The sequence below is a fragment of the Peromyscus eremicus genome, chromosome 13 (assembly GCF_949786415.1).
Source record: "Peromyscus eremicus chromosome 13, PerEre_H2_v1, whole genome shotgun sequence".
NCBI lineage: Eukaryota > Metazoa > Chordata > Mammalia > Rodentia > Cricetidae > Peromyscus > Peromyscus eremicus.
The window spans coordinates 48766541-48787524 of NC_081429.1; the positions used below are offsets into that span (position 1 = coordinate 48766541).

The window sequence follows — 20984 nt, forward strand, 5'->3', positions numbered from 1 at the left end:
GTACATTATTTTGGCTTCTGAGGGAGAAAATAGCTATTTTTGCAGAGACATGAATTATAAAAAAGAATCTTCCCTAACATCTAGGATCTTTGCCTTTATGAAATGGCAGAGCATTATGATATCTGCTCAGTGAGAACTAGCAAACAAATGCTAAACATTATTTTTAAAATAGGACAATAAGGCAGTCAAGAAAGGTATTCTGGAAAAAAATCAGTTCTTGAAAAGGTCTTTGTATATGTAAGATGCTGGTGTCTATGTGTACACGTTTGTTTATGAGAATGGGCACACATGTGCCATGGCCCACGTGAGCAGAAGGTTAGAAGAAAACTAACCTTCACCTTTCACCTTGTTTGCTACAGGGTCTCTTGTTGGCATTGAATATGCCAGGTTAGTGTGGCCCAGGCTTCTGGGGTTCTCCTGTCTTTCCCTCCCATCACAGCACTGGAGTGTTGGGTTACAGGCAACTGCTTTATGTTGATTCTTGGCATCCAAACTCAAGTTCCCATGCTTACATAGCCGGCGTTACCCAATGAGCTGGTTCCCTCACCCTTGACAAATTCTTGAAAGGGATGATTGTTTCAGACAGCAGAAAAGACACAAAACTTATTTTTTTCATCTTCCATGATGATTTGCTTCAGCTGTAAATGTGACGAGTTTTATACACGGGCAATCACATTTACTGTAATGTAAAACCTAGAGAAGGATGCTTTGAGTCAGAAGAAGATGGGGACCAAAAATGAATTTACTTCAACATGTCTGTGTCTCACTGTAGACAAATTTCTAAATGGTCTTATTAAATAAAAAACATGGAGCCAAATATAGGGGTGAAAGCCTTAGAGAGATCAGAGAAATAAGGAAAACCACCAGACAACCTTACCTCACCAACACTGCAGCTTCCAAAGAGAGCGACTTCCTGTCTACTCAGGCTTATATGTCTTGCTGTTCTGCCATTTGATTTGCTCTCTGTCTAGCTACATCACTTCCCCTTCCTGGCCAGCTCTGTCACTTCCTGTCTGTACAGGCCTCCAGAACTCTATGTTTGGTACTGAGATTAAAGGCATGTGTCACCATGCCTGGCTCTATTTCCTAGTGTGGCCTTGAACACACAGAGATCCTGCCTGCTAAGTGATAGGATTAAGGGCATGTACTACCACTGCCTGACTTCTTTGTTTATTTTAAATGGCTTGCTATTTCCTCTGATCTCCAGGAAAACTTTATTTATTAAAGCACAAATACAATATCACCACATTTCAGCACAAATGAAAATATAACCACATCCCACAAAGAAATTAGGGTTAGGTATCATAAAGCCTTGGTGAGGAAAAAGCCAGTCAGTAATTTAGGAAATCCTCAGTGAGGAGGAAGCAAAGAGTGGGTCTCGAACTTCTTTCTGTTCAGGCACAAGTAATTCTTATGAAGGGTGTGCCTGCTGAGTTCACCAGTGGAGCTGCGTGGTCTCCAAAGTCACTGCTTAGACATAAAAGAGCACATCTGCCTGCAGCGTCTGTCTTCAGGGAGAAGGATGGATGGATGGATATGTGGACAGAGAGAGACAGTCATCCATCAACCCATTCAATCCTGGGAGAGCTCGCTGGGCAGCAGCGGACATTGTCGGCTGTAGTGGGAAGATGTGTGTTCTAAGGTGTTTTTAACTGCTTTAAGGACACCCACTGTCCAAACTGGAAGACAAGAACCACACACAGACTGGAAACTTGTTTTCCTAGCATTGCCTCACTAGAGGCTGAGAGTCAGATAAAAGACCAACAATTAACCAAGCTGTGGGGAGACAACACACATGACTAATGGCAGGTATTGTGAGGAGCTTGTGAGTATTCAAACTAGTTTACAAGGCAAAGTCTTTTTCAAACATGAGGTTTGGTAATTGTAGCCTCTCTATTAGAACAGCAGCAAATTATAAAAATGGAATTGTAACCAAGTTAAGAGAATCACACAGTAATTTATTTTCTGTCAAAGAAACTGTGAGCTGCTGGGGAAGGAGTTCATGGCTTGTGTTATTTTATATTCCTCTGGTAGCCTTGCATAATGCTTTTCATCTACCGAGACATCAATAAATAATTATTGATTAACTGAAGCCAGTGACAGGCACGTCACCATTTTTTTTAAAAGCATGGACACCGATATACTGATTTCCATACTTACATTCTTCAGCCCAGCGTTCTCCAAAGAGCAGATGTTGGCTGTGCAGATGCTGAACCCCGGACTACAAGGGCAGTTGACTGTAGCACAAAACTAAAGACATGAGGTCAAAGGACATTATTCCTGAACTGTGACTAAAGGAAGGAGTTTGTCTCATGCTTTCATATCTCTGGGGTAGAAAGTCTATTTATTTTACAAACACAAGTGAGGTTTAATTGATCGTCATAGTTTTACAGCAGCAGATGACAGCAAAACCATCCAGCTTGGTGCAGCTATGCCATTTTTTTTTAAAGGACAAGTTATACAAAAAAAGAAAAAAAAAAAGACATGGAGACACCATTTCTCCCTGTAGGTTTAGAATCGTGGACATTAAAGTCACAGAGTCTCTTAGACAACATTATCTACTAGCCCAAATAGAAGTATTATAATTCTGCATGAGTTGGGGTAACACAAAATGCCTACTCAGGTTCCTTGATCATCTGCATTAAGTAACCATAGCTAAGGAGTCCACATAAACAAAAGAAAATAAGATGTACCACATCTTTCCTTTCCCCTAATTTCATACATGGAAACAGAGTCCTAGATTTCTTCCATCTGTAGAGCAGTCTGAGGAATTTGTATTATCTCACAGTCACACAGATTGGTAAATAGAATTTATTCTGACATTTTTGAAAGGTACTTATATTTTCTGATAGCTAGTATAATGATCTCATTAAGCCAAGGCCTAAACAGGTTCAGAGCTACTGTTTTGTGTACCATAATATGGATGCGTGGTTCCAAAGGCAAACTGACAAGGTATGGTGGTGATGGCTAGGAGGGCCTGTCTTTTATCTCCTCAACATTAGGAGGGTAAACAAAAGAGAGATAGCTATCCTTATGCAGCCAGGGCTCAGCAAAGGCTTTCATTCTTCTCGCTGTGGATGTGAGTATGAACAGATCAAGCTGTCTCAGGATTTCTTTCTTTCATTGGGCCAAATCAGTATTTCAGAAAGATTTCTAGTAGGGCATGAAAGGAAATAACCCAATGTGTACATACTGAAGCATAATTCATCATATAGCTTTATCAGACAAAGCAAATGAAAAAGTCCTGGGACAGTCACGAAAGCGTGTCCAACTCTGAGTGACTTGTCCTTAAGATGGATCTTCTGTAAATAATTAAATTAGTGGGTTTTTTTTTTTTTTTAATCTTTGCCCATCTGGGCAGAAAGGAAAAAAGAATCATGCGCGTGCACAAATATGGGGAAAATACTAATGGTTGAACCTTGTTTTTATAATGTCAGTACAAAAGCTTTACCATATATAGAATTTTCAGCAAAATTCTTCAAATTTAAATGGCAGAAGAAAATCAGGAAGATTATGATAACTTTGACTAGGGGTAATAAAAAATATAAATATACATCTACAAAAGTTATGTTTCAAAATCTGGGTCATGTTATTAAGAAATGTTTGATGTAGGTAAGTACTATTTAATAAATTAATCTGTAGCCTATTGTAATTGACAAGCTAAACAAAAGCTCCTTAAGCAAAGGAAAATACTGCCTGCAAGGTCTTGGTTACCTCAGAGAGCTGAAGTCCTGGTCCCAAAAACCAAGACTGGGGGCTGTGACGAAGGGAGGTAGAGCAGTCTTAGGGACATACTTTCTTTTGGTATGTCTTCCTTTCATTAAAAATACAAATCACAAACCATTTTTACCATTGGTCCAGGCTGCTCCCCAAAGCTGAATCTGACAGCATCACTGAGGATATTCCCACTACTTGGGGAGTTGCTTCGCTGCCCTTCCTATTAAAAGCAATCTGCAAAAGAGGCTTAAAAACCCAGGGGTCTAATATCAAGTGAACAGTAGGAAAGGTGACCTTTCATTGTGCTTGTTTATTAGAGGACCTGCAGGCTCAGGCTCAGTGTGGGTCCAGCATTGGGAAGAGGCCAAAGGGGAGATGGCAAACTGTTTTCTTAGAGGTCACATAATCAACTTAGAAAATACAGCTAGGAGAGGCCAAGAATGAAAGCTTTTTTTTTGTATTCTCTTGCATTTTTGGTTAAATGTAAACCATATACTAATAACTTTCCATTTAGGGTATAAAAAAACTTAATATCCTTTTGGCATTAAATGAAAGAATTGGGTGTATCATACAAAATTAAGAAAAGAGACAAAGGATAGCTAAAAAATGAAAGTTGAAACGTTGAAACGAGACTAAAATATGTCAAAATGAATATAAAAATAGACAAAAAGTGAAATTAAGATGGTGGTCATAAATTTTCCCAAAGTGTACCATTACATCATTTAATAAATAATATCTTATTTAAAATCCATTTATAAGAATAAAGACTGTCTTTGTGCAAACCTCATCATGTTAAATTTCTAAAGAGATATCAACTAAACTTGGGCAGAAGTCAGAACACACCCAATATTCCTCTATGAGAGGCAGCAATATTATCAATATTTTCAATTGCACATTCAGAGTATAAGTCACATTCAAAGTATTCAGCTTTGTACTTAGCTGAATATAAACAAAATTACTACTGTGCAGTAATTGGTGTTAAATATTTCTTAGGATTAGGTTGCCTTAGTATTGATTTTATTCTTTCAATTGACTAGTTTTCCACCAAACATTTTAGATATTTAGTGAATAACCTGTTATTTCCACACACACCCCCAGGGTAACATTTCATCAACTCTGAAAACAAAAACTAAAATAAAAACCAAAATAACAATAGTAAAAGAAGAATAGCTCCCAGAATAAGTTAGACAGGCTGTCAACTCCTTAGTCCTGATTTAGTTACCATCAGACTAGAAAGCAGCACACATTTTGTTGACTGTGTGGCCATGACTGATGGATGATAGCCTAGCAAGGTCACCATAGCTAATTACAGCATCATTCATCTAGCCTGCAAGGGGGGTAAATACCAGGCTCCCAGGGAAGAAAAAGAAAAGAAAGAAACACTATTCTATGGCTGCTAACTTTTGAATAATCAGCCTCAAAAGAAACAAATAGGATGAAACTCAATGACCAAATTATGACTTATGGATTCACCCAAGCAAATTCTGTGGTAATTTTAAGTCTGGGTTTCCAGCCTGCAGGAGAGAGCTTCCAGCAACAAGGAGCCCTCACAGGCTTACGTGCTTTGTAGTGGGGATTCAAAGGCTCCATCAGGAACACAAGCCAACCGTGAGCTTTAGTTCTGCTATGTGTGTGGTGTGAGTGTGTTTGTCTAGGATCAGATGCCAAGACTTAAAGTCACATTATGGGCACAGCAGCTACTTACACACTACAGCCTAATTAAAGGAATAAGCTTCCCTCTTCGTGTGTTTTCCCGAGATCAGGGCCATAAAGGGATTTGGTTTCCTTAAGAACTGAGAAAAATGTTCCCATATGTTGCCTTTATGTCCTGAATTATTCAAACTCAGATAGAAAATGGTAGTGATTTCCAACAATAATCCAGGGCTACACAATGTTTTCTGAGAACTACTGAAAGAAAACAAAGAGGAGAGAAATGAGTGTTTTGAAAATAATTCTATTATAGCAAGCATATAATCATGATTTCCATTTTTGTTTTGAAGAAGCACAACACACACAGAAACAATAAAGCCTTCGAGGCACCTTTCAGGTCTCAGAAATAAGGCCGACTTGTAACAGACAGCACATCATCTTCAAAGTTTAATACAGATAAAATAAAACTATTATCATTTCAACTCTCAACTTTAATCAGATAGCTTTACATCTAGGTAACACAGATCACAGGAGTGGCAACAGCCAAATCCAAAGTCCTTTGAATCCTGAAACACTATTTAAATTGCATTCTTAAAATACTTATAACTAAAGGAATATCTTCTCAGGTAAGCTTGAACCCCAAATAGCAAATTTCAATCAAGTACTGAGAAAATTATCCAAAGACACACAATAAAACTCCTAACTGGGGTCATGAGATGGAAATTGACAGGAGCAAAGAGCTGGATTCAAACTCAGCTAGGTATTAGTGATATATTCCTGAGACAATCACAGCCCACGGAAGCAAGGCTTAGTTTATAGAGGAGAAAGCTATGGGTGATGGTTACATAACAAAGAGCAATCTGTGTGCCCTTTATTCTGAATCTTCAATCCAAATGGAGCCTCCTCTATTTTTGTGTGGGAAGATGTAATCCTCTCAGAGTTAAGTTACATGGCTTAGGACACACATCTGGAACTCTGGAACAAAAACTTCAGGGACTTGGACCAGTTCCATTTCACTTGTTCTCAAGTGACAAGGATTATGTCAACTTTTGGTGATAGCCACTTAATGCATTTTGGAGATCAGAGGATCAGGTACCGCCAATCAAACCGGCAACATGAGGAATAGACATGAGAAAGGTAGAGGACTCTTATTCAGCCAAACTTCAAAGTAAAATCTGTCCATCTGACCTTATATGTAGAGACCTGAAATATCAGCAAAGGTGCAGAGATATCCACATTGAAGAAAAAAAGTATCACAGGGATTCCATTAGCATATTGGTTTGCTGTAAGATCACACGGACATGCATGCATACTGCCAATATGAAGTGAGAAAACAACAACAAATAGCCAGTAACTCATGGGATTTAAAAGAAACTTGAGGCCCCTCAATTTTCTAGTCTTGTTTCCTTTATTAGCTTTTGATTTACAATTATTCATAGTATCTGTTTATTAATTTACACTTTATCTCAATTCCAAAAGGATATGAAGTGTTACTATTATCACATCTAGTATTAAAGGGGCATGGATAATTGAAATATATAATTCATCAAAAATATCATGCAACTGAGGGAGCACGGCGCTAGAGAAGCCAAGGAGTAGTCTAATTGAAGTTTTTAACCAACTAGTCATTCAACACCAGAGCACACAATGAACTGATGTTTTCACATATTCATTTGTAAAATGGTGTCAATCACCCAGACAATTGTTAATTCTAAGACTATATTTATGAAATTTATTCCAAGAGTGCATAATTCCTTAGAGTAAAGGTGAGTATCCTTGCTATGAGACTTCTAAGAAGCATCTGCACTCCACTTGCTGTCTATTAACCAAACTCCTGTACTCTTGTGAGCATGATCTACTATTTAACCTGCTGGTTATATCTAAACTACTTGTTCAGATATTGATCCTGAATCCAACCCCATCCAGAATGTAAGCAACCAACAATGATTTTGTTAATTAGGATCAAACACTCATCAAATCACTGAACTATCATTAGAAGTACTAAAGGGCTCTAGAGGGGATGGGGAAAATTCTTGAACGAGGTAATTTCAAGGTCCAAATGGAGTCTATGAATATAGCTCTCTACAATTCTAGCTGTTGTTTCAGCCACCAGATTTCTTCTCTTAAATAGACTGTTGTGTTAGCAATTTCTAGGATGTATAATAAAAGATGATAATAATTTGTTAGAGCTGAGTCTAGGCCAGTCACTTAGACATTAGAGAATCTATTAGAAAATTTGTGGTAGAAATAATTTAGATAAATGGGGAGTTGAAAGTTGGAATTATGTTATTGTCCCTTGGTTTAAAACTTTGCTTGCAAATTAAATATAAACATACAAATACATATATAATTAGTTTATAAGACATGGAATTGCAAACGTTTTTAGGTTGGGGGAATATTTTCATTGGTTGGATAATTGGAAGTTACCTGCTTATAACACTGTACATAACACTGTCTTAAAGATTTAGACAAAGCTTTACAGAAAAATAGCATTTAAGGTTAGACAGAAGTAGCACATTTTAACCAGATAAACAGAGACGAAGTGAGGAAAAGTGAGCAAGATTTGGACACAAAGACATTAACATTTCAAGGAAATTACTAAATGGCAGATAGTTCTTGGTGGCTGTAGACATGTTAAGCAACCATGAAAGGTGATCAGCAACAAAGCTACGTGGCAAGAGGCCATGAAGGCCTAGGGCTCAGTGGTTGGCATCCTTCATGTCTAAGCATCCTTCATGATGAACTGTTGGAAGAGAAAAACTATTCCTCTTCAGACACCCCCTCCCTGTGGTGATATAAGCAGGAGTGCAGGGTTGTGCCTCACAACATACCAAGGTTACACCCCAGAAGGGCCATGGCCAAGCCAGTTCCATCCTGAGGCAGTACATGAGCAGCCCCTGTTGTGAGAACACTAATAGCAAAGCAGAATGGGCAGACACAGAACTGAATGCGTTATAAATTTCTTTAACTTGTCTACCAGAATGAAACCCCAAGGTTTTCTGTAAGTAAAAGCAAGTATTGGAAAGACAATCATCTTGCTAAATTTGGTCCAGTTAAGAAGCTATGCATGATGGTTGATCTTTACTGTCACCTTGACCAGATTCAGAATCGCCTAGAAGACACATGTCTAGATGTGCCTTTGAGTTGTTTACCTGAGGAGGGAAGACCCACTCTGAATGTGGGTGGTCCCACCCAATAGATCTAGGGTGCAGACCTGAATGAAAAGAGGGAAGGAGAGAACACACTTCATGATTTCGGTGACTTCGGCTTCCTAAGTATAAATTCACTGTGACCTATTGCCTGGTACTCCTGTTAGTGGCTTCTACCTGACTAAATGAAGTGGATGTGTAGACCTAGATGTTTGGCCCTTTCTGGGATTTGGTTTACATTCACAAAGTAAACTCCAAGGAAGTTTTATCAGTATTTCTATGAACAGTATCTCAGAAATCGTAGAATGAAATGGTTCCTAACACTTGAGCCTGCAGGGGTTCACATCCTGGCTTTGACGCCTGATCAATATGTGATTTGGATGAGCTACTAAACTTCTCTGCCCCAACTCCTAATCTCTTGAAAAAGAGAATATTAAAACATAGTAGCTAACATTTAAGGAGTAAGGACCAATAAAGTAGTGAGGGATGAAGTCATGTGATGTAGTGTCTTTATGTCAGGGTCTGATAGTAGTCCTACTGAATAGACACAAAATCAGTCTCAAAGAAGAGGGGTTGGAGAGACAGTTCAGTGACTGAGAGAGTGCACTGTAGTGGACCTGAGTTTGGTTTCCAACATCCATGTCCAGTGACCCACAACTGCTTGTACCTACAGCCCTAAGAAATTGACCATCCTGTTCTAGCCCTCCATGTGGGTATGTGTACATATACACATACACACATACACACACGTGTACAGAAATAAAAATAAAATAATAAATCTTTTAAAAATAGAAACAAAATCTATTTTTGCAAGGAGGAGAATTTGAGTTGGTTCTTCTTCTTGGATTCAACATCACTCTTTTGATCAGATGGTCCAACAAAAGAAGCCATGAAAAAGCAGAAGACAAACAAACTTTCCTCCCTGCAAAAGCTCGTAAGTGAAAGGTGAAAACAAGTTTCCAGAGGCAGGGATACCACGAGTCACAGCCTTTTGAAGCTCACAGCACTTGCTTATAAATAGAATATTAAAACAAGCAAGAGCAATTTTCTCCTTTCGTCTTCCCTTATTGCCTAATTTTCCTCTCATACCATTTGCATAATGGATAAAAAGGCATCCATTATGCAAATGAACGATGGGGCTGCAAGGTTGCTGAAGCCACGAGCCTGGCTCCAGAAGAGGAGAAGCCGCCAGCCAGCCCTTTGCCATCTATGTTCTAGCAGACTGCTTTGTTAGCCTGAGTCCAAAATATGCAGGAAAATATAAGACCGTAGGTCATTAATTCCCTTTCGGTTTGTTTTAAAAGGGATACTACAAATGCTTTTCAGAAAACTGAGACAAAACAGGGTTATTTGGTTTGCTCATATATATAACAAACAGTAATTTTATTTATTTATTTATTTATTTATTTATTTATTTATTTATTTATTTATTCATTTGTTAATTTGTTCATTTGTTTATTTTGAGACAGTATCTCACTATGTAGCTTTGGGTGTCTTGGAACTCACTATGTAGACCAGAGTGGCCTTGATCTCACAGATATCTGAGTCCTGCAATTAAAGTCATGTGCCACCATGGTGGACAATAGTAAATATTGAATTTCAAATGAGGGGCAAAAAGACCTATGTATAAGTTTTACAATTTAAATATTTCCATTTAGCGTGTGTGCATGTGTGCGTATGTGTGCGTGTGTGTGTGTGTGTGTGTGTGTGTGTGTGTGGACTATTTCATGCATTCCTAGGTATACCTGTGGAAGTCAGCGGGCAACTAACACAGTTGGTTCTGTCCTTCTACGTTGTGGGTCCCAGGGATAGACCTATGGTCCCTGTGATTGACAGCAAGTGTCTTTATCTGCCTATCCTTACCAGACAAACTGTCACAATTCTAAGTGCATGTTCTTCTCCAAGAAAAAGCAGATCCTTTTAGAGAAGTGGGGACTGTGTCTGTCCTTCTGCCTGAGAATTAGGTCGAACTAAGTTCTACCCAGAACAAGGAGCAGTCTCATAATGTTGTCTTCACGATCTACCCAAATAACACTGATTTCAAACACTGGCACATTAGTGGGCTGTCAAAAATGACATGCTATTAAACTGACCCAAACTTATCTCTAAGAAGTATCAGGAAAAACAGATATGTTAGGACTAGTACTTGACAGAAACTTTAGAAGAATGTTTATTTTCACTTCCTATACGTTCAAAACAAATATTAAGAAAAAGAATTCTGAGCAAAATCACCAGGTAAACTGTTCTTTTTTGAATAAACCAGCAGGCAAATTTAAATTCCAAAACTAACTCCCCAACTGTTTCCTCCAATGTCTAAGATATATATAGGAAGAAAAACAGGATGCCTAAGAGAGAAAGAGAACCTTATTTCTAGTGTGGATTCCTTGGTAACCCTTAGCTTTTCCCAAGTGATGAACTTCACAAAAACAGCAATGCTTCCAGGATACAGGCAAACTTCATCACTTACAGTCTGCTTCCGTGTGATTCTTCAAGGGCATGCAAGTGGGAGTCACTTTGAGTTCAAGACAAAAACTGCATCTCCTTACATGAGCTCCAGCAGCAGTGGAGAGCCATAGAAAAATAATTTAGAGAGAGGAGAAACCAGATGTTTTTATAGAGAACAATATTAATATGATGAGCTTCACAGAGAAGGAAGTTAGTAAGCTGATGCCATTTGCAACCAAATGAACGGTGTCAACAGCAAAATCCACCTACCTAACTTCAGAGCAGACGGGGTCACTACGATTCCCCCACCGATCGGTTTAAACGCAGCCAGTTGGGCAGCCACTTCTGTCTCGAAAGCATCTGGGCTCTGCCGATCCACGGAATTTCCACTGGGGCTCTCAATCTTCTGGAGTGGCTCTTGTTCATCAAACACAGCGATGAGCTGCAAACGAGTCCAACAACACTAATTACTTTGTGGGACATGTTTATCACAGGGACACTGTGTCTAGTTGATTGTGATCTTTACTTGGTCTTAAAGCAAATGTCGCCTTAAAAAAACTCAAGTCTTACTATGCTAAGTTGCTTAAATCTTCAATAATGTGACCCCTGCCATCACAGCAGCAGAACATGATGAGGGATTTGCTCTGGTTTGTCTGGTCCTGAAATAGTCAGTTTGGGCCAGCTCTTGTTAAAGGAATGAAATGGTTGCCTCTTACCTTCTCTCGTCATCATTCTGTCTCATCGTATGAGTCTGTCTGTCTATCAATCTCTGTGTGTGTCTCTCTTGTGAAAGATTGAACTTACACTTTCACATATGCTAGGCAAGTGTTCTACCACTGTACTATACACACAGCCTCACTTGCAACTTTTTCTAATAAGTTATTCACTCCCAGGGTGCAAAATGAAAGCTCAATATACAAAAGATGAACAAGAGAATACATTATAGAAGTGTACATTCAGGTCACAAAGGGGTATAGCATTTCCTCATGACACGTATTTCTAGACACAATCTAAATGCACACATACTTGTAAACATAAGAATATTAATAGCTACAAATAATATGTGTTCGTCATACATGTGTCCCATTTTTATACATGACTTTCATAACTTTTTTTCATAATGGATTTTATGGACACTAAATATACTCACTTAATGTATTTGCATATCTTTAATATAAAAAACTTAAATGTCATTTTCCATGAAAAATGTGACATTAATTTTTTTTACTAATCACATGAGGCTATGGCACTGTAGGACACTTAAGGCAGACCTGCTGTATGATTATAGTTTGGGTTTGGAGGCTGCACTCCAATAGAGGAATTTCAAATCTTTCTCAATGGCTAAGGTAGAAAAGACCAAATGTGAATTCAGGAGGCAGTTCATGGATACTACTGTCAATCCAAAGAAGTACAGTCTAACTAATTTTGAAAACTGCTAGTAACTCTTTGGATAGTTTTCATTCATTAAAAAGCAAGTATACTTATGATTCAGTCATATCCAGAAAGGCACTCAAAGCCCATTCATTGGGGAATCTTGTTGGCAATAGTATTAATAACACAAATGCAGGGGTAACCAATCAAAATATTGTAAACTCCAACGTAGTCTTTCAAAAGAAATGAACACAATTATGGATATGTAAATTGGCTATTCAAAAATAATTTTCATAATTGACTACTCATTTCCAGTATGGAGACTTCTTTAATTGGAAAACCCAACAATCCATTCACCACAGAAAACTAATGCTTACTCCCAAGGCATTATTTTTAATTCTTGAAATTGAGCACACGCATTTTCTATCTTTAATTGCTAACATTGATGAACTGACTTGAGATAAGACTTAAGCAGATTAATAATGAAAGATTATTCTACTATCAAAATAATCAGCAAAACTAGATCTTTCTAATCATCTGGCTAAAATGAAAGGTTTTACACTTTCAATCTTGACATAGAAAATACAATCAATTTTAAAATGTGGTTGAATTATTTTCTTTATTACTTCTATGCCATAATTATGATAATTATGATTTCAACTTTGCATATTGTGAGTTCACATATATTCTGAATGTTCATTATGATATATCCATCAACTAAGCAGTGGAATATTGAATTGGTACACTGAACAGTTTTACATAGAAATGGTATCTTATTTTTCTTCCTTCCTTCACCCTTAACTCTCAGGTTCATCTATGCACTTTAAAATATTGGAGACAGAGAAAAAAGAACATCAGTCAGAAATATAAAGCTTAAATTTGATAATTCATAAGTTAAGTCATTAGATATATTTATTCTATAAAAACTTTATTATTGTCTAAACATTGTATCCACAAACATTACAAAATGTGCAGTGACAGTATTATACCCACACATTTAATGGGAAAACACTGTTGTTTGGAGATTCTGTTTCCCACAGTTATGGACCAAATGGCATCTGGTGATGGAATCAATCATTTTCTTCAGCTTTCAGTCCAGAATTTTAGCACAGACTATAACATTTCCTCAAAATGAAAACTATGTAAAGAGATGATGCATTATAGAATAGTTCTAATTTGGGAATGGGGATCTTATGTTCTTAGGAAACAAAAACAAAACAAAACCATAAATTCCATTATTTGAAGATAAACCATTACATGGCTGTTTTGTAGATGATTATGGAACCTGGTTGATTCCCACATCAAATGATCTCTTCAGTTAATTAATCCCATACTCTGTCACCCAGTCTCATGGTTTACAGGCTTTCTCACAGCAGAGCCTCGGATCACCAGATGAAACAAAGTCTACTCTGGACAGAATGGACTCATACTCTGACTCTCTGATCTGGCCCTGTAGGGCTGACTGACAAGGGCTTCTACCAGCTGCGCTCTCTCTCTCTCTCTCTCTCTCTCTCTCTCTCTCTCTCTCTCTCTCTCTCTCTCTCTCTATCTCTATCTCTATCTCTATCTCTATCTCTATCTCTATCTCTATCTCTATCTCTCTACCATGTACAGACTCACACTTGCTTCCAAACTGGTGAGTCATTTAACTCACACTCTGGAGGTCCTTGTTAACTAAATGACTTGATTCATCAAGACATCTACATTAATAGGTAGCAGAGTTACAGGGAGACCTTGGTACAGAGGTACAGTGAATAACACAAACTACCATGCTGTTCTCTCGACGAAAGATAGGCTGGTTTCAAAGCATCTAGTACATGGGAGAGGCTTTCTGCATCCTCCCCTTAAACCATACAGAGTTACCTCTTCCAAGAGAGGCAAGGAGTACATGAAAGAAAGAATTATATTTAAATTTTGACATGGAAATTTTCACATTGGTACTTTAGAGGCTACTGTAACCCAAACTGTAAAGTGCATATGGGAACTATGTGACTTGATATCTTCCCTCTACTCAGTTGATCAGCTGGAATGCCTTCTGTTTGCCTTCTGGGATGCCATTGTTCTCATGCTACCAAGTGTAGCCATGACATTTCCAAACTCCCCTAAACCCATGGGATCTGTTCACATGGCTTGATTACAACCTAAGCGTCTGTCCTCACAGATTTCTGTATTTAGCCATCTAATTTCCAGATATACTTAGGAAGGTCAGTATACAGAAAGGCTACTAATTTGTCTATCCAACAAAAATAAAAGCCTTCTCAGGACCCATTCATGAAAACAGGAACAATGCCATTTCTTGACTGTCTCTAAGGCAAACCTTGAGACTCTGAACAGGCTCTAGCTCATTGAATCTGCTCTTGTCAAAGCCAAAAGCATCTCCTGGTAGCAGAAACTAATGCCACCTCTCGCCTTGAGTTTAGGATGTCACTGAGCACTTTGTCATCCTTGGTGTCTTCTCCTCATGTACCTTCTAGAACACAAGACTGCCTAGGTTTCTCCTTCACCTCTCTAGGTTTTCAATTGCATGTCCCTCCACAATCCCTCTTTATTACCTGATCTCTGAAAATGCTAAGGGTCTATAGTTGGTTATGACTTCACCTGTTTCATGCTTGGTTATGAGTACAGGCAAATAAATTCTACATTTATCAGACTTTCTGACCAAGCTTCAGGACTATGTGAAAAACTGGGCATTATCTCTAAAACTGTACAACAAATCTTTCAAAATTCTTTCTATGCTCCTTTATATCGAAATTAAAGGCAATTGGTCATGCCAAAGCTGTGTAGTAATTCTTCACCTTTATTCCTCTCCTACAGCCACACATGCTCAATTTTTCAACACATCTGAAAATGTCACCAGGTTTTGACGAGTTCTTACCACCCTTGCTGCCACCAATTTGGATCTAGTTCCAAGGTGGTTTCTACAGCAGCCTTATTGCTGGTCTGTTTCTACCTAGACATCGTCCCTTCAGTGGACCGAATACTCAACTCAGCATTAATGACAATCTTGAAAAAAATCTGAGATCATGCCTGTCCTATGTTCATGTTCAGGTGCCTGTAATACTCTCTTCCCTCACATGGATGAAATTCCACACTCTTTCTATGGCCTCTGAGGTTGTAGGGTCTGTTACACTTCTGACCACATGTTTGAGTTGCTTTCTTTCATCCCCAGGACTCTAGCCAGCTAGACTAGTATCTTTGTACCTGTCTCAGTGGCTGTTCTAAGCTGTCTTCCTGAGAAAGTTACCCACTCCATCTTGTGAACCTCACTGTGAAGTCTCCACATCTCTACTCAAACGCCAGGCTTTTGCTGGCACACTACATTTCAGCATCCCACTACTCCCTGTGGTCCACCGTTTATTACTTCCTTAGAGTTTTTAGCACATCCTCAGTGACTTATCTTTTCTCATCTTTCTCACTTCTTAACTGTCTATCCTCACTTTATCAGAATTGAAACTTCAAGAGGACAGTGCTTTTTTTCTGTTTTGGATGGTCTGACCTCCTTGAGTTAGAGCAATAAATATGAGGTAAATATGTGTTTGCTAAATAAAAAGAAGTGAATGATAAGGTAAAATATATGCTGAAATCTAATATATCAATTTTAAATTGATATATCCAAAATAAAATTTGAAAATATTTTAAATTTCTTAAACAATGTGGGAGGGGAGCACATGTGTGCATATGTTCTATGTGGCTTTTGTGGAGATCAAAGGACAGCTTTGTGGAATCAATTCTCTCCTTTCATCTTTCACATGGGTTCTATGGACTGAATTCAGACTAGCAGGTTTGCAAGGCAGTCCTTTACCTTTGTGCACAAACCCACTTTGCTGTCCCTTAAACATAGTTTAAATGTGTATTTTCTTATTTTTTGTCATGCATACATACATACATACATACATACATCTATACATACATACTCCATCTGTGTGTGTGTGTGTGTGTGTGTGTGTGTGTGTGTGTGTGTGTGTGCAGGGTGGAAAGTAAGGCAGGCAGCATTAATAGCATGGTCCTAGGTACTCCCTGGAGAACTGTGCTTCAAGATACCATTCAGTGTGGAGGCATGCAGCATATACCCGAAGCAGCCTAAGAACAAATGTGAACAAATCTGGCCAAGCAGAGACACAGGCTGAAATAGCATGCCATCATCTCAAAACACAGGACCAGCTTTGTTCTACAAAATCATGGAATCATACACTCTGTGCCTCCTTCATCAAAGTGCTGTTCACTTCAGGCTTCCCAATCTTTTTTCACAGGCACCCCCTTCTGCATTGGAAGCTTTCTGTGCAGACACATAGGTATACAAATCAAGCATTAACTGGTGATGCTACAGGAATTTATTTTGATATAATTCTTAAAATAAATATACTTTTATCCTTTATTAAGGATGAAGCAATTCGGCTTGCTAATGAGATATAACTTGTTTATTTTTTTACGTAAAGAACTTAAACCTTAGCTGAATGTTTGACATTGTTGAATGAAGAGTGTCTTCAACATTTTTCGGGTTTGACTGAAAGCTTGATCTGATACTTAAATGCTGTTGGATGATAATAAGAAAATAGCTAATCTGCTTTTTCTCCACAACTAAATCATTGTGGTTTTAGAAAAGCAGAAAACTTTGTATATACAGTAAAAGCATTGCTATCTATAGTGCAGAAATGCCCGGAATGTGAACAAGGTGCTTTCAGGCAGCTTTTGCTTGTGTTCCCTGCACCACTTTGGAGGTCGTGTGTAGTACATGGTGTGTTCAGAACAAAGGCTATAGTGACGTCACAGGGTACAACACAGAGGTACAGCAAGAAACAGCCTGGATTCCGTGTGCTTGATTTTAACTTTTGGTCACTATGTTGAAAATCCTTCTACTGCTGTCATTCTTGTGACCTCTCACATTTAGATACAGGACGTCACATAGAGTCACAAGACACAGCTTCGGAAGCTGTAGTTGGCTGGTTGTATTGTTTCTGTACCACTGTTTGAGGAACCAGGAGTAGATTACTTCTCAAGCATAGTATATCTTACATAAAGGTTGAGAGAACACAAGAAAATGAAAACCTTGCTATGGTACATGTAAACTCTTGTTCTTAGGCTGGATTTCAACTGCCAATGCTGAGTGTTGTTCTAAATTTAAAGATTAGGGATTAGTTTTGGGAAGTACAGTGTCTGCTTCCCAGATACTTCTAAAATGAATATTTGAGAGTCTCCAAGAAAACAATGAGACCTTAGTGTAGAGAGCATTTCCATCTACTTACTCTGTACTTTGTAAAGATTAAGGAAATGGAAAAGTCAACAATTGGAAACAAAGACTCAAATGAATGTAAAATAACTTCGTACAACTTATAACACACCCTTTAATAACAGATCTGATTCAAAAGGTCCACGTGTGCAATTTCACTTTAGCACTATCTTCTCTTGGGCTCAGATCTGCTTTTATATTTGAACCAAAAGTCTATGATGACCAGTTGGATGTTGATTCCCCATCAACCAGTAAGGTGTGTGTTTCTGAGTGAGGAGACAATGCTAATGCCTTGGCAACATTCCCAGTGTAGCTAACGCTTAGCATGGCATCTGAGGCATAATGGTGGTTACATTTAATTTTCTGTCCTAACACAGAGATCATTCCCTGGCCTGCAGACTGAGTCCCACTTGACTTGTTTATCCGTATCCTGCATTTGCTTTGTTGTTTCTCTTTAATCTCTTCATCACAGAGCTGACAGAGGAACACAGGCACTACCAAGATCAAACACATCAAATGGGCAATTTGGGGTCTTCTTTTTATGCTTACTTTTCATCACACAAGAACACATGACCCTTAGAGGTGCAGCCCCGCTCCTCCAGCCAGGCCTGCGTGGTTTGTGTCACCGCCGCTTCCATGGGGCTGCAACTCCAAGTGCTTTGCCAGGGTCTGCAGCTTCTAAGCTGACAAGTAAATATTTTAACAATAAGTGCCACCTAGTGCATTCACTGCGGAGTCCCTCAATATTCATTGTGTGGTTTATTCTCTTGTCAACCTGTAGCATTCTGTCACTTTTATAGCCTGCATTTTTATAATCTGATGTTATTATCCTTAGCCTGTGTAGAGAATAAAAAGGAACCAACCAAATGCTCACAGAGCATAATAAACTGTACTTATAAAGGCACTTTTTATTAGTAACTGTGCCGAGAATCGTGTGATTCTATTTTAATTACAAGTCAAATGAACTAATGAACTAATATGAAGAAAGGCTTATTTCCCATATTGAGTTCTTTGGGTTAAACTGTTGAACTTAACAAATTGCCATTTTTACAGTTTTCCACATATTCCACGTTGTCCATGACTGTTGAGTAAAATCACAGGACAAAGAACAGGATCTGACAACACAAGGTTGGAATCATTCATCTCAAGTCTTAATACATGCAATTAAGTCTAGGCCAGACTGTGAAATCACACGTGGAGGAAGCACAGTATGGCCTGTGAGTGTCACCTGAAGACAGGTGGCATCTCACTGGAATCCAGGCTTCTTCTCAGAACTAAGCGACAACTGCCTACAAGAGCCGATTTGATGCCACTGTAAACAAAGCTATAAAATAGGTTCTTCTTCCTGACATCTAAAAGCATTACATTCCATCAGAAAAATGAGCAGGTCCCCATTAGCATCGTCACCGGTCACTAGCATGGGACTTAGTGTCCCCAGAAGTACTCAATGGCTTCATTCCCAGGAGTGTCAATCTGCATTCAGTATATGAGATAAACCTATTTCCATTCCCCCCCTCAGACTGAAAATCATAATTGTGGCCTTTAGAAACTTTGTAGCTTTAAGCTTCAAGTGAAAGAAAGTAACAGGATTTCTTCAGCTGTGCTAAGAACTCTATTCATCCTTATCACATTTTAAAGAGGTTTCTGCTTAAATTGTCCCATAACAACAAAAAATATGCCCATTGAGAAGCCATCCATATTTCAACCCCAAATACATTTACCTCCTTTAATTATGTAGCAAGCTGCTAAGAAGTGAGGTATATGTTAAACACATTAAACTGAATCATATTCTTCCTCTGAATGACTTGAAGTAAAATTTTAAAGTGGTATGTAACCACTTGACAAGTTTGAGAAAATCTTCAATTTGTTTTCACTGCATTTTTTTAACTTCCTTGCTGAAAACAGATCCCATTTATTAAACAATATTCACAACCCATGTCTACACAGGAGATGCCTGGCTCCCAGGGAGGTCAAGTGGCAGCCATGAAATCTTAATCCACGTGGAGCTGGGGGCAAAGCTATGGAAAGAGTGTGTGGATGCAGAGCCAAGACTCAAACTGAGCATCACCAGAACAATGCAAATGTCAGAAAATTTAAAACTCAATGTATTTGCTTACATAGTAATAACATTTCTTCTGCTCCAGAATTGAATACATTAATAATACCAGACATACAAGAAAATTGAAGATAAAGTACTTGGGTTTAAAAGGCTGGAGAACTTGCAAAGGTGATCCCAGTGCACTAGGTGGCTTTACTTGCCATTTACCCAGTGGAGCACTGTGGAGTGCCTCAATTTTGTCCAATCTCAAGGGCTTTGAAGGTCTCCAGAAAGTGGGAATTATTAGAAATGAAGACATGAAATATGATGCCGCATTGAAAAGGCAGACACACACACACACACACACACACACACACAGAGTCACACACATATACAGTCACATGGCACTTTCTTCATTATTTCTAACTAGCACACACATTACCCATATTTGAAAAAGGCTATACTAAATAAACAACTCTATCAAACATTGGAAGATAAAATAGTACATGAAAAAGCATCTTATAAATTAGGTGTCACATACATTTACAATGTAACTAACACTCAGCCTCAGTATGTTCAGCTGCCTTGTTTTTTCTTTTTTATAGTATCCTACAATTATATTACCCAGCTAATCCAATACTTAAACTAAACACTGTCTCAGAAGCATACCCCTTGGAAAGCTCTTTGCCAAAGTGGAGCTCATCCCTCTAGGAGAAGGTGGAATTTCAGGCTGAGTTCTCTGTGTAGGGACTGGTTCACTACAGTCAAATGGGGTACTGCTTTAGACCTGACACTCTAACCTGCAGAAGGGCCTTGATGGCTGGCAGCTTTCCATCCTAGCTTCTAACATTCAGACACAATACTATTGCTATTGCAGAAGTGGTCTTCCCACCATCAGACCTGAGTATGGTTACAGTTCAGAATTTCCCACTGGCAGCCTTCTACAGACTCCCTGGTATTCCTGTGACACTGTGTCCATATCTCTATCCCCACCTGTCACACAGCATGTGGGTCTGAATTTACCTGCTTCTATCTAAACATAGATTACCAGCTTGAAATCATGAATCACACCACTAAAATAAACTTAATGAATAGTTGCAATTTTTAAAACAGAAGCAAAGCCTATTAGGAGAATACAAGTTAGCACACAGAAACAACGAAAACCAAACTTGGAATGTGAGCAGAAAAGGTCAGACTAGAGCCAAAGGCACACTAGAAGATGCTATTCTGCTGATGACATCATGGCTCCTGCCTTTGTAACCTTTGGTGCCTCCTGGGCTAGGACGGCTCTCCACAGTCAGACATTTAATATTCATGAAATACACTGAGAAGCACAGCTGGCCCTTTACACATGAGAGAATGGAAAGAAGCATAACCAGACATCATA

At 38.6% G+C, this 20984-nt stretch overlaps 1 protein-coding gene across 1 annotated transcript in view; it reads right to left on the minus strand.

Annotated features, from left to right (window-relative positions):
• The window catches only part of Pard3b (par-3 family cell polarity regulator beta), a 965008-nt gene that overhangs the window by 589293 nt on the left and 354731 nt on the right, over window positions 1-20984 (minus strand). Inside the window, exon 3 of the mRNA XM_059278226.1 lies at window positions 11232-11403. Within this exon, the coding sequence (XP_059134209.1) occupies window positions 11232-11403 (172 nt within the window). The remainder of the gene's footprint in view (window positions 1-11231; window positions 11404-20984) is intronic.